We start from the raw sequence: 16858 nt of genomic DNA on the forward strand, positions 1-16858 counted from the left end.
AGAAGAAAATGTTAAACAAGTCCTGTTTTATGACAATTCCTGTGTGGGGACTCCTTTTCAACATCCAAAGGTTTTATGGATCCATATCCTATCCTGACCAGTGTCTCCCTCTCTCTCTCAACCCCTTCCCACCAGTCTCTCTTCCCAGTTCCTCCACATCAGCTTCTCCCCACAAATATCTCTTCCATTACCACTTTCCCCAGTCTCTTCCCCTACACTCCCTCTCCATATCTCTTCTGCCCAGCTCCATCTCACCAGTCTCTTTAACCCAGATCCTCCCTATCATTCTTGCTCCTGTCCCAGCACATTTTTACTAGTCTTTTCCCCACCTTATCAGTCTCTTTCCTCAGCTCTTTACCGCCATTCTCATTTCTTCCCCCTAACAGTCCCACCCCGTTTCTCTCTCCCCAAAGCCTACCCCACCAATCTCTTTCACACTTATAACCTCCCTTTCACTAATCTCTTTCCCCACTAGCTGCTACCCCTCCACCTGTCTGTCTCACCCCCCAGCCCAAACCCACCAGTGTCTCTTTCCCCCAGCTGCCAAACCAGCATCTCTCTCTCTCCAGCTTTTCTTACCATTCTCACTCTCCAGCCTCTCTACCAACCTCCCTTATGTCTCCAGCCTTTCTACCAATCTTGCTGTCTCTCTTCAGCCCCTCCCCATTAGTCTCTCTTTCTCTCTTCTATCCAGTCCCTCCCCACCAGCCTCACTCGCTTTCCTCCAACAATCAGAACTTTGTGCCCATAGGCCTGCGAGTAAATTTTCAAAGAGATGCTCCCTATGGAGTTTTCCTTTGAAAATTCCAGGGCCAGTGGCACCACAGGTACTTTAGTACCCACAGATTTTACATGCTGGGATATCAAAATTATCCCTGACGGTTATTGGTCCCTCCTATACTCAGTATTCATCCCTGACAGCCATCTGTCCCCACCTTCCTCATGATTTCTGGTAGTCATCTCTCCCCCCCATGACTGTTCCCAAGTGCCTTTTTCCTGTCTTCTCTCCCTGCAGCCTCTTCTCCATTCCTCTCTCTCCTCCCTTCTTCCCTTGGCCCTTTCCTGCGTGTCTTTCCTCTTGCCATCTCTCCACTGCAGCCCCTGCCTAGGCCCTCTCTCTCCTAGCCTCTCTACAAGGAACCTTCCTGAATGCCTCCTTTCCTGTCCTGTTTCTACCCACCTATGGCCCCCTCCTACCCTCTCTCCCTTGTGATCCCTTCCCCAACCCTCTCCCTCATGCTTTCTTCCTGTTACCATCCTGCGTGCCTTCCACCCTGCCCTCTCCTCCTTGCATTCCCTTCCCTAGGCATCTCTCTCATAGCCCCTTCCTGTATGCTGCTCCCCCTCCCATGGACTCTTTCTCTCATGGCCCTTTCCCTTCTGTGCTCCTTCCTGAGTGCCGCTTCCCATAACTGGGAACTCTCTGGTTCTGATCCAGAAACTCCAGGATTCTAAAGGAATTGCTGGCTCTCTGAACAAACAACAGAAAACTCTGGATGCTGCAACTAAAACTTCCCACATGGCCTGGAAGAGGAAATTATAAGAACATAAGGATTGCTATACTGGGTCAGTCAAGCCCAATATCCTATTTCCAGCAGTGGCCAATCCAGGTCAAAGGTACTTGGCAAGACTCCAAACAGTAGATAGAACCCATGTCGCTAATGCTCATGGATAAATAGTGGTTTTCCCCAAGTCTACTTGATTAATAACAGTTTATGGACTTCTCCTCCAGGAATAGACTTAGTTTTTGGGTACTTGCCAGGTTCTTATGGCCTGGATTGGCCACTGTTGGAAACAGGATGCTGGGCTTGATGGACCCTTGGTCTGACCCAGTATGGCATGTTCTTACGTTCTTATCTTATGCAAATCTTTTTTAAACTCAGCTATGCTAACTACCTTAACCATATTCTCCAGTAATAAATCCCAGAGCTAAATTGTAAATTGAGTGAAAGACTTTTCGCCGATTTGTTTTAATTGTGCTACTTACTAACTTCATGGAGTGTCCACTAGTCTTTGTATTTTTTTGAAAGAGCAAATAACCAATTCACATTTACCTGTTCTATCCCACTCATTATTTTATAGACATCTATTATATCCCCCCTCGGCCTCTCTTCTCCAAGCTGAACAGCCCTAACTTTAGCCTTCCTCATATGGGAGCCATTCTAGCCTCTCTATCATTTTGGTTGCCCTTCTCTGTACCTTTTCTAGTTCAACTATTTTGAGATACGACAATCAGAACTGCACACAGAACTATGGGTGCAGTCTGTTCATGGAGCAATACAGAGGTATTATGACATTCTTTGTTTTATATATATATATATATATATATATATATATATATATATATAATTTATTTATTTATTTATTTAACACTTTTTTATACCGACCTTCATAGTAATAACTAGGGATGTGAATCGTTTTAGGACGATTAAAATTATCGTCCGATAATTTTAATATCGTCTTAAACCGTTATGGAACACAATACAATACAGATTCTAACGATTTATCGTTATAAATCGTTAGAATCGTGAGCCGGCACACTAAAACCCCCTAAAACCCACCCCCGACCCTTTAAATTAAATCCCCCACCCTCCCGAACCCCCCCCCCCCAATAACTTAAATAACCTGCGGGTCCAGCGGCGGTCCGGAACGGCAGCGGTCCGGAACGGGCTCCTGCTCCTGAATCTTGTCGTCTTCAGCCGGCGCCATTTTCCAAAATGGCGCCGAAAAATGGCGGCGGCCATAGACGAAAAAGATTGGACGGCAGGAGGTCCTTCCGGACCCCCGCTGGACTTTTGGCAAGTCTCGTGGGGGTCAGGAGGCCCCCCACAAGCTGGCCAAAAGTTCCTGGAGGTCCAGCGGGGGTCAGGGAGCGATTTCCCGCCGCGAATCGTTTCCGTACGGAAAATGGCGCCGGCAGGAGATCGACTGCAGGAGGTCGTTCAGCGAGGGTTCCGGCGCCTCGCTGAACGACCTCCTGCAGTCGATCTCCTGCCGGCGCCATTTTCCGTACGAAAACGATTCGCGGCGGGAAATCGCTCCCTGACCCCCGCTGGACCTCCAGGAACTTTTGGCCAGCTTGTGGGGGGCCTCCTGACCCCCACGAGACTTGCCAAAAGTCCAGCGGGGGTCCGGAAGGACCTCCTGCCGTCCAATCTTTTTCGTCTATGGCCGCCGCCATTTTTCGGCACCATTTTGGAAAATGGCGCCGGCTGAAGACGACAAGATTCAGGAGCAGGAGCCTGTTCCGGACCGCTGCCGTTCCGGACCGCCGCTGGACCCGCAGGTTATTTAAGTTATTTGGGGGGGGGTTCGGGAGGGTGGGGGATTTAATTTAAAGGGTCGGGGGTGGGTTTTAGGGGGTTTTTAATGTGCCGGTTTTTCGATTTTTCGATTTTTAACGATTTTTAACGATTTTTCACGATATTTTACCCCCCCCAAACGGCAACAATACGATTCCCTCCCCCTCCCAGCCGAAATCGATCGTTAAGACGATCGAGGACACGATTCACATCCCTAGTAATAACCATATCGGATCGGTTTACATAGAACAAGGGTATAACTGAAGCAATAAATAAAATAGTAATTAACAAGAGAGGAGAATAAGGCAAAGTTACATTTAACAAGGAGTAAAAACTTGGGAAGCTTAAAGCTGGAAGAAAGAAAGGCAGGAGGAATTATAACATAATACAAAAGGAATTTAGGTTAGAGCATAATGTGCTTTAACCTGTGATTGTCCTTCGTTCAAAAGGATAGTGGACCTCTATCCTCTATGTCCATGAGAGATAAAATATGATTAGTGATTGTCTGGAGGGTCATCGAATGCTTGGTGAAATAGCCACGTCTTGAGTTTTTTTCTGAACGTAGTTAGACAAGGTTCTAATCGGAGGCCTGAAGGAATGTTGTTCCATATAGCTGGTCCTGCTATTGAAAAAGCTCTGTCTTTTGTAGAGGAAAGGCGTGAGGCTTTGGTAGGGGGGAAATTCAATGTGCCTTTGTGAATATCTCTAATTGGTCTGTTGGAAGAGTGTAATTTGAAGGGGATTTCAAGGTCAAGATGGAGTTGATGATGGATAGATTTGTGTATTAGGGTGATTGATTTGTAGAGGAATCTAAAATTTACTGGTAACCAATGTAGTTTTCTGAGGATGGGTGAAATGTGATCTCCACGGCTGGTGTTGGTTAGTAATCTCGCTGCCGCATTTTGTATCATCTGCAGTGGTTTGGTGGTCGATTTGGGGAGGCCGAGGAGAAGGGCACTGCAGTAGTCTATCTTGGCAAATAGTAGCGCTTGGAGGACTGTCCTAAAGTCTTGGAAAAAAAGAAGTGGTTTGAGTCGTTTCAGAACCTGGAGTCTATAAAAGCAGTCTTTGGATGTGGTGTTGACCATTTTCTTTAGGTTTAGTCTATTATCCAGCAGTACCCCTAGATCTCTCACATGCTTGTGGGTGATGAGTGCGTTGTGTGAGGATGATAGGTGAATATTTTCATCGTTTGAAGAGATGAGGAGGAGCTCCGTCTTCGAGGCATTAAGGACCAAGTTTAGTCTATTGAGGAGGTTGTTGATAGATATAAGGCAGTTATTCCAATGGGTGAGCGCTTTTGAAATAGATTCTGTAATGGGGATTAGAATCTGCACGTCGTCAGCGTACAGATAATGAATTAAATTAAGGTCGGTCAGCAATTGGCATAGGGGGAGGAGGTAAATATTGAAAAGGGTTGGAGATAGGGATGATCCTTGTGGCACGCCAAGGGTGGATTTTGTTAAAGGCGATTCTTTATTATTGATTTTAACTTTGATTGATCTGTTGCAGAGGAAGGATTTGAACCAACTGTGGGCTGATCCGGAGATACCAATATCTGTTAGGCGATCCAGAAGGATGGAGTGGTTGACGGTGTCAAATGCCGCCGAGATGTCAAGTAGAACTAATAAAAAGGAGTAGCCTTTGTCTAGACCCATTATAATATGATCTGTAAGTGAAATAAGGAGAGTTTCTGTACTGCGTGCCTTGCGGAAGCCATATTGTGAAGGGTGTAGGATATCGTGATCTTCTAGGTACTCTGAAAGCTGGGTGTTTACCAACTTCTCCGTTAGTTTGTCTAAAAATGGGAGATTGGAGATGGGTCTGAAATTGGCTGGTTCATTAGGGTCTAGATTGTGTTTCTTGAGGAGGGGTTTGAGTGATGCGGTTTTTAACCTGTCAGGGTAAATCCTTTGGGTTAAAAGGCAATTTATGATGCTTGTCAGATGTCCTGAGATCGAGTTTGGAATGAGAAGCAAGAGTTTCGAAGGGATGTTATCTGCTGGATGGCTAGATGGTTTCTGTCTTTTTAGTAGGGATTCAATCTCTTTGGATGATATTGATTCGAAGCTGTCAAATTTGGCTCCTTTGGGTGATTGAGGATTCTTGTCTGAGGTGAGAGGTAGCGTATTTGGTGGTAGAAGGGCGAGTGTGTTCAGGATCTTCTGTTGAAAAAATGAAGCGAGTTCATTCGCCTTAGATAGAGCTTGTTCGTCTGGGATAGACGGGGGGGTTGATTTCGTGATTTGAGTAACGTATGCAAACAGGGCCTGGGCATCGTATTGGAGATGATGAATTTTATTGGCGTAGAATTCCCTTTTTGTTAGAAGAATAGCGGTCCTGTAGTGATGTAGAAAGCCTTTGTACGTAGACAGGGTAGTTGTGTTAGGGGTTTTTCGCCATATATTTTCCTTATGACGTAGCTCCTGTTTCATCTGTTTTAGTTTAGGGGTAAACCAAGGTTGATTACCTTTTTTTGTAGGATTGATTGTTTTGGATACTATTGGGCACCATTTGTTAGCAACTGTTTCGGTGATCTTGTGCCAGGAAGATAGGGCTGAGTCAGGATTGGAAAGATCTAGGTCCATGAGTTCCTTGGAGAGCTGATCACTAAGTATTTCGGATGGGCATGATTTCCTGAATTGAATGGTAGAAAGTTGAGGAGAGGTATGTGTCTGTTTATCTATGGAGAAGGAGGATTCTATCAAGAAATGGTCTGACCAGGGGATTGGAGTGCAAGAAGGTACTGATGTGCATGAGAAATTAGAATTGATGAAAATTAAATCGAGAGTGTGTCCTGCTTTATGCGTAGGACTATTAATGATCTGCATGAATCCCATCGCACTGAGGGTAGTGAGGAGCGCTTCGCAGTTTGAGGAGCGAGGTATAATGTCTGTGTGAAGATTGAAGTCACCTAAGATCATAGTTGGGAGGTCTAAGTTGATATGTTTCACGGTGGATTCTATGAGTGGCGAGGGGTCTGTTTCTAGAACTCCGGGAGGAGCGTAGACTAGTAGAATTTGTTGTTGTTTGACTTAACTAGGCCTAATTCTAATTTACACTCAGTCTTGATGGTATGTGCGGTATATATATGGTATATAATATATATATATATCGAAGAATGTCATAATACCTCTGTATTGCTCCATGAAGAGACTGCATATATATAGTCTCCATTCCTTTCCTAATAATTCCTAACATTTTATTTGCTTTTTTGACTGCTACCACACACTGAGCTGAAGATTTCAAAATATTGTCCATAATGATGCCCAGATCCTTTTCCTGGGTGGCAGACTAAAGAAGCAGGAGCTAGACATGGGATCTGAGACCAGATTATATATGTGGATAGGGCTGATAAGGAAGGTACTTTACATAGATCTGTAAGTAGCTGTTGTCTTGATTTTCAGCTTTGGGATTGTCCTCTGGGAGATTGCAGCCAGAAGTACCCCATTTAGAGGTAAGTTAGGAATGCAATTGAATTTAAAGAGTTATTTAATTGCCTTACGTTAATTTTTTTTTTTTACCTTACCTTTATAATGCTACCATATCCAGCCATTAAAATACTTGGTGTTTTTAATTAAGTTTATTTTTGGTGAGCCAGCATGGCACTTTCTCCCTACAATCATAATCATGACATTCACTTCCACCGACCTCAAGGCATCACTGTCTGAAATCTCTTCCCCTATATCATTCACCTCCACAGTCTTTAGTGGCTTCACCATTGGAAATATAATTTGGTGTGTTATGTTACGGGAGGCCTTGAGAGGCCTTGCATTCTGTTATGTTGGGGGCCGCTAGGAGAGCAATCCCAACTTGAGGGGAATGTGTGCCCTTGGACCTCGGCACGATCCCAGAAGAATCCAAGACTGCACCGCAGGTTGGCGAGACATGTCCCAGCATGGGCGAAGACAAAGTCTGACCCTCTGCTGGACCTGCATGCTTCTGGAAGCCAACGACATTATGTTGGTATTTGAACAGTCCTCCGACCGTTCCCAGCCCTTTCGGACCTGCCACTAGGTATCGGCAAGAAGCAGCAGGCCGGACTGAGGTTGAGGGCAGACGGGGGCCTTGTGACACAGAAGACTCAAGACAAGACGAGAAGTCTCTGGAAGTGGATGAGGATCTTGGAAGACTCTCGACGAGAAGAGGAACTTGGAAGACTCTTGGACGAGACGAGAAGCTGGGAAGGTTCAGACATTGGCACTGTCTCTCAGGGCGCCTTACACAGTCCACCCGTGGGACTGGTCGCGGACCATCCTGTCCCATAGTGTGCCCTACACAACCTGAAGACACTGGTCGCGGACCATGTGGAGAGTGGGACAAGCGCAGGAAGGGAATCCAGCTGAGACTAAACTCCAATGACAGGAACAGGAACTGACGGGATGGATTTACCCCAACAAGATGTCATCTGGAGAACCAAAGGGGCTTGGAGGGTCAGGAGGACTTGGAACGAGCGAAGGAGGAGCAGAACCTCGGAACATCAGGAAGTGAAACATCAGGAAGCCTGGACTGGGAACCTTGGAACATGAAGACATGGAACATCAGGAAACCACGAAGATTCAGGAAGCAAGATGAGACATGAAGCTCCAACAAAGGACCTGACGGAGCGCTGGAAGACAAGAACTTCCAGGGACAAGTAACTCCAATGCAAGGCAAAGCTGAAGTGTTGGAGAAGCCCTTTTATAGGGTTCAGACAGGAAACAGTCATCAGGTGGTGCCCAGGGCATATCCGGCCATGGGCCCTTTAAATCTTGTGAAGAGACACAGCCCCCGTCTTAGGAACAGGAAGCAGGAAGTTGTGCAGGACCATGGCCAGCAGCCATGCTGCTGCTAACGCTGAAGAGCAGGGCGGGGCTGAGGAACAGGCCCAGCGTTGCCGGCAGCTCTCAAGCCTCAGAGGGCAGACTGAGGAGCGGCTCCAGCAGCAAGGAAGACCGGGGACTGCGGCCTCCAGGCCGCGTGACAGGCAGAGAGAATGTAAGAGGCTGCCCATGAGGGCAGAATCACAACATGGTGGTTATAAAAATCTCCCTTTGTAACTCTACAGGTTGAATGGTATGAACAAATACAGATAGATGGGAATGGAAGAAAGCAATAGACCTACTGTGATGGGAAAAAAGATAGTAGGAGATCCAACTTATGATTGTCTCATTTATAAGCCTGGTATGTTAACCATCATAAAAACATAATGACAGAAAAAAAACATACAGCCTATCTTGCCTGCCCATCCATACAACTGCTCAATTCTACAATCCCTACCACTCCCTCAGAGATCCCCTATGCTTGTCCCATGCTTTCTTGTATTCAGATACGATCCTTGCCTCTACCATCTCCACTCTGAGGCTGTTTTATGCATCCACACCCTTTCTGTAAAGAAATACTTCCTTAGATTATTCCTTAGTCTACCCCCTTTACCCTCATCCCATAAACCCTCATTTGAATCTCCTTTCCATTGAAAGTGTCCCAACTCCTGTGCATTGATATCTCTGAGGTACATAAATGTTTCTATCATACTCCCGTATCTTGACTTTCCTCTAGATCTTTGTCGGTCCCCATATGTTTTACAATGATCATCACTGACCATTTTAGTAGCCGCCCTCTGGAATGATGCCATCTCGTTTATATCCTTTTGAAGGTGCAGTCTCCAGAACTGTAAACAGTATTCCAAATGAGGTATCACCAAAGACTTATATCACTTCCCTTTTTCTGTTGACCATTTCTCTCCCTATGCGCCCAAATTTCTTTCTGGCTTTTGCTGTCACCTTATCCACCAGTTTGGCCGTATTGAGATCATCAAATATGATCACCCCTGCTCTTTATTTTGTACCTAGAAGAATTTCTCTTCCTAGACTGTATTACTTCCTTAGGTTTCTACAGCGCAAATGCATGACTCTGCAGTTTTTAGCATTAAATCTTAGCTGCCAAACGCTAGATCATTCCTCAAGCAAAGGAATTTACTTAAACCACTGTTCATTTTTAATATAGGGGACTATGTATTAAACATTAGAATAGAATAGGAATAGGATGTGTGCCCTGACTTATAACTGTGTAATCACCCTCCTATGCCCTTAATTGTGAAGGGAGATACTGAGTGGGGTTCCTTCCTGAGCAGGAATAAAACTTTGCTTTTAGGTCTTTGTGGTTCACTGTCTTAGACTAAAAAAAAAATCTTCACACTCAGTATGGAGTTCCAACAAACATCTTTACCATAACAAAACTTCTTCAATCCAGATAATTTGAAATACAATACATTTACTGGGTGAGGAATTTATTTTCATTGACATTCACAAGCAGTCATTAAGGCCAATAGTCAGTAGGCTGTTTAGTGGACAAGGTAGCCGGATAACTTGTCCCGTATATTCAGTAAGATAAAACTCCACCCCCCCGCCCCGTAATATACTTGCTTAAAGTTTTCTGGCTAAATTAAAAAACCTAACCAGCTATCAGACCGATTCAGTAAAAACGCCCGCTCTCCTGGCGCGTGCACCTGCCACTCGCATCCATAGTGCCTCCTTTTTGACAGGAGCAGCAGCTGTCAGCGGGTTTGACAGCCGACGCTCAATTTTGCTGGCGTCGGTTCTTGAGCCCGCTGACAGCCACGGGCTCAGAAACTGGACGCTGGCAAAATTGAGCGTCCGGTTTTCGGCCCGACTCCTGCGGGCCGAATTCAAAATTTTTTTTTTTTAACTTTTTTTACTCTTCGAGACCTCAGACTTAATATCGCCATGATATTAAGTCGGAGGGTGCACAGAAAAGCAGTTTTTACTGCTTTTCTGTGCACTTTCCCGGTGCCGGCAGAAACTAGCGCCCACCTTTGGGTCGGTGCTAATTTCTGAAAGTAAAATGTGCAGCTTGGCTGCACATACCTAATAGGACCATCAACATGCATTTGCATGTTGATGGTCCTATTAGATGCCGCGGGTTGGACGCGCGTTTTAGATGCCGCGGGTTGGACGCGCGCTTTCCTCCCCTTACTGAATAAGGGTAAGGGAAAACGCGCGTCCAAGAGCAGGCTAACTGCGCTCCATCGGAGCACACTGTACTGTATCGGCCTGTATGTTTGAATATATAGCCAGTTAGGTTTTAGAATTATTCAGCCTTGTGTGGCCGGATACACTTAAAAAATATCTGGGAAAGTAGCACTGTCAGTATTTAAAAAAAAAAAAAAAAAAATCCAAGGGCCTGTGGCTCCCAATTGTATCTATAAAATACACTGTCTCACCCAGCACGCCTTAAAGCCTAAACATTATCCGGTCGTTTTCCCCCAACACTCACATACCCTTTCCCCATTGTAATATAAAAATATGCAAACGCAACTCTCCCTCAGACTTTGAAACCCTCCTGCAGTCTCAAACAGTTAGTCCCCACCCCAGGTGACACAAACTATCCCCTCCGGGATCGAGGGTCTCACTTACCTGCTCCCAGCGGCTCCAGTGCTGCATCTGACTGGAAGTGTAAATTACGCTCAGTTTATGCTCCCATGTGTAGAACTTGTGAGCAGTGGAAGGGGAAACTGAGCATAGTTTTACGCTTCCAGTGCTGCCTATCGGATGCAGCCCTGGAGCCACCGGAAGCAGATGAGTGAGACCCTCGCTCCTGGTGAGAATATTTTGTGCTGTGGGGGGGGGGGAGGGGGCTATTTGTTTGACACTGCAGGAGGGTTTCAAAGTCCGAGGGGGGGATTAGCATTTGCACACTTTTAAATTAAGAGAGGGAAAGGGTGCGTAGAGGAAGGGGGAAAACGGCCCGGTAATGTTTGGGCTTTAAGGAGCGCTGGGCGAGACGGTGTATTTTAGAGATACGCTTGGGAGTTGCAGGCCCTTGGATATATATATATATATATTTTTAGTCCTGACAGCGCTGCTTACTTGGATATCTTTTAAAGATATCAGTATAAGTAGCGAGTTATCCAGCCACACAAGGCCGGATTTACCCAATATTTGACTAGGTTAGCCGGATATCTCAGCCCCTCCCTGAAACACCTCTTTTTTTTCTTTGGATAAGTGGCTGAATATGCCACATTTGCCACTTAGATGGAAAACTTGTGAGTTATCTATCTAAATTTTGGCTTTTGAATATTAACCGCTTAGTACCTGAAATCTAGTGTAGCTGCACTGCTCCTCAGCAGAACAGGTGTCTTCTGCTACTACTTCAAATGCTACTAGACGTACCCAGTGCTGTAGGTCTCCTTTTCACTTCCTCTTTTTGAAGTACCACAGACTCCTGTGCCCCCCTAATGTGCGGCACATTGTTATACTGATTGGTCAAACCTGTATAAGTCTCCTTCTTTCTGTGTGTCCCAGATCTCTTTTGGACAATCCAAAACTGGAACTCTTCTGAGCCCAGAGACTGGACTCTATCCTTTCCTGAGAACTCCTAGATTAAGAGCTGCCTTCCACTTCTTGGGAAACTTTCACTTCTTCTAGTCCTCAAACTTAGGACTCTGATAAGTATACTGGGATACTTCTCTTTTGTTCCCTCTGCCCCAATCCTTGGAAAGAGTTTACAGAGCTCTGCCTTTGGGTCTGAAGTTCATACCTGCACACAACTGCTCCTCTGCTGTCCGTGTGACTCCTCCTCCTTCCTGAACGCTCTCTCGCTCTCTCACTGAATGCTGTCTGTCCTCAGGTGACCCAGGCCAGTTGGTTTTTCAGGATATCCACAATAAACATACATGAGGTATGCTTGCATGGTATGCAGATATGTCTCATGCACATTTATTGCGGATATCCTGAAAACCCAACTGCCTGGAGTCCTTGAGGACAGGTTTGGGAACTACTGTTCTATAATACTAGTGATCTCTATTACCATTACAGATACAATCCATCAGGGCAACCTCTGAAGGGGTGCTCTTACATAATGGGAGCATGCCACCTCCTTCCCATCAGATATATTTCCTTTGCAGAGGAGACACATTTATTTAGTGGTAAAGTTAAGGGATCACCACAAACTAGGACTTTAACGATACAAGAATTACCTCATCAGGCGGTGCTGCATGCCCATATTTTATCATCACTACAGCCATGTGTCTGCATGTGTCTTTATTTATTACAGGTTTAACTACAAAGCAGATTTTTCAGAAGGTTGCTGAGGAAAAATACCAGGAACCTCTTCCTGAAGACTGCCCTCAAGAACTACAAGCATTAATCAACCAGTGTCGACTCTCTGTGCCTGAAGAGCGTCCTTCTGCTGGAGGTAGAGTACTATAGCACAGAACTGACATTGTCCTCTCATCCGTGTCATTGTTTTGGTAGCTGCATCCCATTTAAAATGCTTGCTGCAGTTCCATATAATTGTAGCAGGTAGGCTGAGCACGAACTTTGCCTGGAAGTTGGAACCTAACCCCCGGCTTGTATTCATCAGCAAGAGAGAGCTCGCAAAGAGTTTGTGATCATAGGTGCCTGGAACTGTAATCACAAATATGCACTCTGGCTGCCAAACAATTTTAAAGTCCTTAGAAAGATACAGTGACATGCTGTCAGCTCTGTAACCACTGTCATGTCATTTGGAGAACTGACCTGCAAGATCTCACCCTCTAGTCTAGAGGCCAATTTTCAAAAGGCATTTACTAGAGTAGACCGCCCTGCTGGAAAATTGTCTTGCTTAGTGTGGTGCAAGGCATGTATAGGTTTCTGCAATAGGCATACATATAGCTGGCATAAAGAGAGGTGGTGTGTTTAAACCGAGGGCGTAAATAGCATGTGTATATTCACATTTTCAAATGTGCATGTGCCATTCACCTCCAGATGGCCACCAGCATAATGGGTACAAAGTCTGAGTGCCCTCTCTATGTGTGTACTTGCAGTTTCTTTTCAAATGGCTAGGTGTTTGTCTGAGAATTCTCCTAAATTTATTATTTATTTCAGAAACTTCGCACTATCAACATTCCTAGGCGGTTTACAATAAAAACATTCATAATTATCCAAGTAAAACACCACACACTGCGCAAATTCAACACATATAATAAATATACTTATAATAAATCAACACACAGGATAAGAACCAAATAAAAATAAGATTAAAAAAATACAAGATTTAAACAGAAAACCAAAAAACAGAAAATATAATACCACTCACTGTGCAAGTTCTCAGTACTCTCAGAAATGGAATACCTCAACATCTGCTTGGCCTGTTTAAAGAGAAATACCTTAACCTACTTCCTGAATCTCAACAAGGATGACTCCTGCTTTATTTCATCCGTTAGGGAGTTCCATAAATTGAGTCCTGATAGACAAAAGAGTCTCTTTTTGGACTCTGTGAGCCTAACCTCTTTGATAGAAGGTTTACTGAACAGATTATTTGTCGCTGACCTCAGAGATCTCACAGGATGATAACTTTTAAGAATGAAATTGCTTGAAAAACATGTAAAAGCAGTTTAAATTTTACCCTCCAGCTAATGAGCAACCAGTGAGAATCAAATAAAACTGGGGGGATGTGTGCTCGAATAAGCATACCAGAAATAATTTGGGCGGCTGCATTCTGTACAATTTGAAAAGCATGAAGGGTAGACTGAGGAAGTCTAGCATACAGTGCATTACAATAATCTAATGATGATATTACTAAAGATTGCAAAACTGTTCTCAAATCAGTGGCAGACCAAAAAAGGTTTCAACTGTCGCACCATGCGCAATGGGTAAAAAGAATTCTGTACCTCGTTTCTTACTTGAGGCAAGAAAGATAGGAATTAATTGATTACAACACCTAGCTGCCGCACTTGGTTAGAAATTGTCATCTGCATATCAGCCTGAAGGAATTTTGGAATGTCTAGAGAAGGGAATCTATCAGCATATAAAATTTTGTTTTTGTGCAAATTTAGTACCAGTGTATTATCCAACATCCAGCCTTTAATAGCTCTGAGTCGCGTGGCAGCGTTATCTAGTGTTAAGATCTGCTGAGCCCAGAATAGGTACAAAGAACTGGTTATCATCCGCATAAAGATGAGTCCCCGCATCGAAATTGGTTAAAATCTGATATATTGGAAATATGTAAATATTTTTAAAAAAGAGCTGATAGGGCTAACCCCTGAGGTACTCCAGTCCTCAAAGGAAATAATGTTGATGTTTGACCTGAAAAAAACAATTTGTTGGAACCTTGAAGAGAGGAAGGATTCTAACCAAGAAATCACAATTGATGAAAGGCCTCATTGTTTCAAGTGCCATGTCATAATAAAATGATCAGTAATATCAAATGTGGATGATAGGTCTAACATTACCAAGAAAAAGCCCTTTCTGTGGTTAACTCTTTGACGAAATACATTGGACACAGATAATAGAAGAATTTCAATATTGTGAGCCGCTCTGAAACCGACTTGAAAGTCGTCTAATAATGACAGATCCTCAATAAAAGATAACTGTTTTTTGCTAAAAAAAAAAAAAAGTAAATTGGAAATAAATCAATTATTTGCTAAATCCAAAGAATCCAAATTAGATTTTTTTAAGAATTGGTCCAACTGATGCTATCTTCAGAGGATCTGGTACATGTCCCTCATGCAGTGAGCAATTAACCAGGTTAGTAATAAAAACTGCTAGGTCTTCCCCCAAAAACCTAAAATGGAGCATTAAAACAATCACATTCTGGACAAAATGTATTCCTCATGCCAGCAATAATCTGAGGGATATCTCAGTGATCTAGCAGCATCTATAGGAAACACTGTCAGCAGACCATGGCTAGAACTAGTCAAAGTGGTCCAGAGCTGAATCTTAGTCAAAAGATAGACCAAAACTCTCAGCATTAATGGACCCTCCAGGATTAGGACCTGATGAACTAGTTGCAGTTAAACAACGCACAATTGAAAGACAGTTCCTATGAGCGATTAGGGGCAGATTGAATACATTTAGAAAAATAACTCTTCTTGGCCTCATTTCTATCTCTTTCCAATGATGTTAAATTGCGATGAGAATCATTATCTGACTTTGATATCCACCACTGCTCTTCTTCACTTTGAAATTTCTGTTTTGCTTCAACTAACTCACTGTTAAACCAAGGAGCTTTACAAATTCTCCCGTTAGCTCCTTTAAGGGTACAATGGAATTGAGTATACTCAAGACAGCATCATCAATATTATCCACTGAACTGGACACAGGTTCAAGCACCCAAAACTTCCACAGATCCTCCACATCAACGTGACTCCACAATTTATCTGGTGCCATTTGATTAAATGGAGGAATGCATGGAATAATAGACTTCATCTTAATCAAAAAATGATCAGACCCTTGAGAACAGGATAAATTAAATTCCTCAAAAGTAAAACAATTGTTTTTTAAATATAGTAAATCCAAAGTAAGTCCATGTTTATGGGTAGGCTGATGGATCACCTGAGACCATCCCAAGGCAGCCATAGACGCTAAAAGAATTTTACAGCTAGTAGGTAACAAGGATGCATCGATAAGTAAATTAAAGTCAACCAAAGCAATCATATTTTTCTAATCTGCCTTAAAAATTATAAGACCTCAGTTGGAATGGAATGATATAGATTTAGAAAGATTGGAGGGACTGTAAGTGAGGCAGATTCCTCAAATTGAGTTGGAAATAGCTAATACTTCAAGTAAGGAACTGATTCTGTTTCAATAAGAGACATATTTAAAGAGATTTTAATAAGAATTAAAAGTCCCCCCTCCCAATGCCTATCTTTCCTATGTTTAGAAAACACTTGGTAACCACCAGGGGCACGCAATTGATTCAAAAGAACTTTTATCAGTATCCCCCAATCAAGATTCTGTTATACAACAAACATTGGGCCTATTATCCTTCACTAAATCAATAAAAACAGGAATTTTCATTCATACAAATTGGAAATTAATAAGAAAAATAGGGGAGTAAGACCAGAATACCCAGTAAAAGCACTGCTATTTAAAGGCAGCAGGACTTGACCTACCCTCCCTTCTCTGAGGTGTTCCTGCATATTGACCAAGCCTGGTAAATACAGAAATATGCATATCAATAAAAACGAAAAGCCCCTCTAGGAAGAAGAGAACAAATACCAAGAGTCTATACAAACTAAAACACAAGTCATACAAGCCACTTGGGCAGCTCAGGCATGCACGAAGGGGTTGAGCTCCTTTGCGCACGTGACATGTTCACATGCCCCTCCAGAGTGGCATCGGTGTCCGATTTTTAGAGGGAACGCCAAAGTGATGTCAAGGGGATGGACAGGACCATTGGTGTCCAGGTGAAATCAGCAGAGTTCTTGACTGTAAAATAATAAAAATCCAGATCACAAACAGCCTCGCAGAAGGAAACAGGGAGGGCTTATGTTTCCAGCGCAGCCTCTGCCAGATCATGCTGAAGTGTGGAAGTGTGTACCTCGCTCCCAGGATCTGGGGAGGTCCGAGGGGACGGCTCGTCACATTGGGAATGTGGTTTGGTGGGTTGTCAGGGGTGGGGGTGGAGACCACTTGTTTGTGGTTTTTGGCAACAACAGGTGAGGGGGGGGGGGGGCTGTCGAAATGTGACCCCCTGAGACAGTATTTACTCATTTAGGGATGATTGAGGCATGGAGGATGCACAGCCCGAGGGGCCAAATTTGACATTTTGTGGGAGAAGGGGATCAGGCCACA

The 16858-nt window shown here is 43.9% G+C and overlaps 1 protein-coding gene across 3 annotated transcripts in view; it reads left to right on the forward strand.

Moving 5' to 3' along the window:
• Nucleotides 1-16858, forward strand: part of MLKL (mixed lineage kinase domain like pseudokinase) — a 108224-nt gene that overhangs the window by 80885 nt on the left and 10481 nt on the right. For all 3 annotated transcript variants that reach the window (XM_029608883.1, XM_029608882.1, XM_029608881.1), the window contains 2 exons: nt 6710-6759; nt 12357-12497. In XM_029608883.1, the coding sequence (XP_029464743.1) occupies nt 6710-6759; nt 12357-12497 (191 nt within the window). The remainder of the gene's footprint in view (nt 1-6709; nt 6760-12356; nt 12498-16858) is intronic.

This window comes from Rhinatrema bivittatum, chromosome 7 (genome assembly GCF_901001135.1).
Source record: "Rhinatrema bivittatum chromosome 7, aRhiBiv1.1, whole genome shotgun sequence".
Classification (NCBI taxonomy): domain Eukaryota; kingdom Metazoa; phylum Chordata; class Amphibia; order Gymnophiona; family Rhinatrematidae; genus Rhinatrema; species Rhinatrema bivittatum.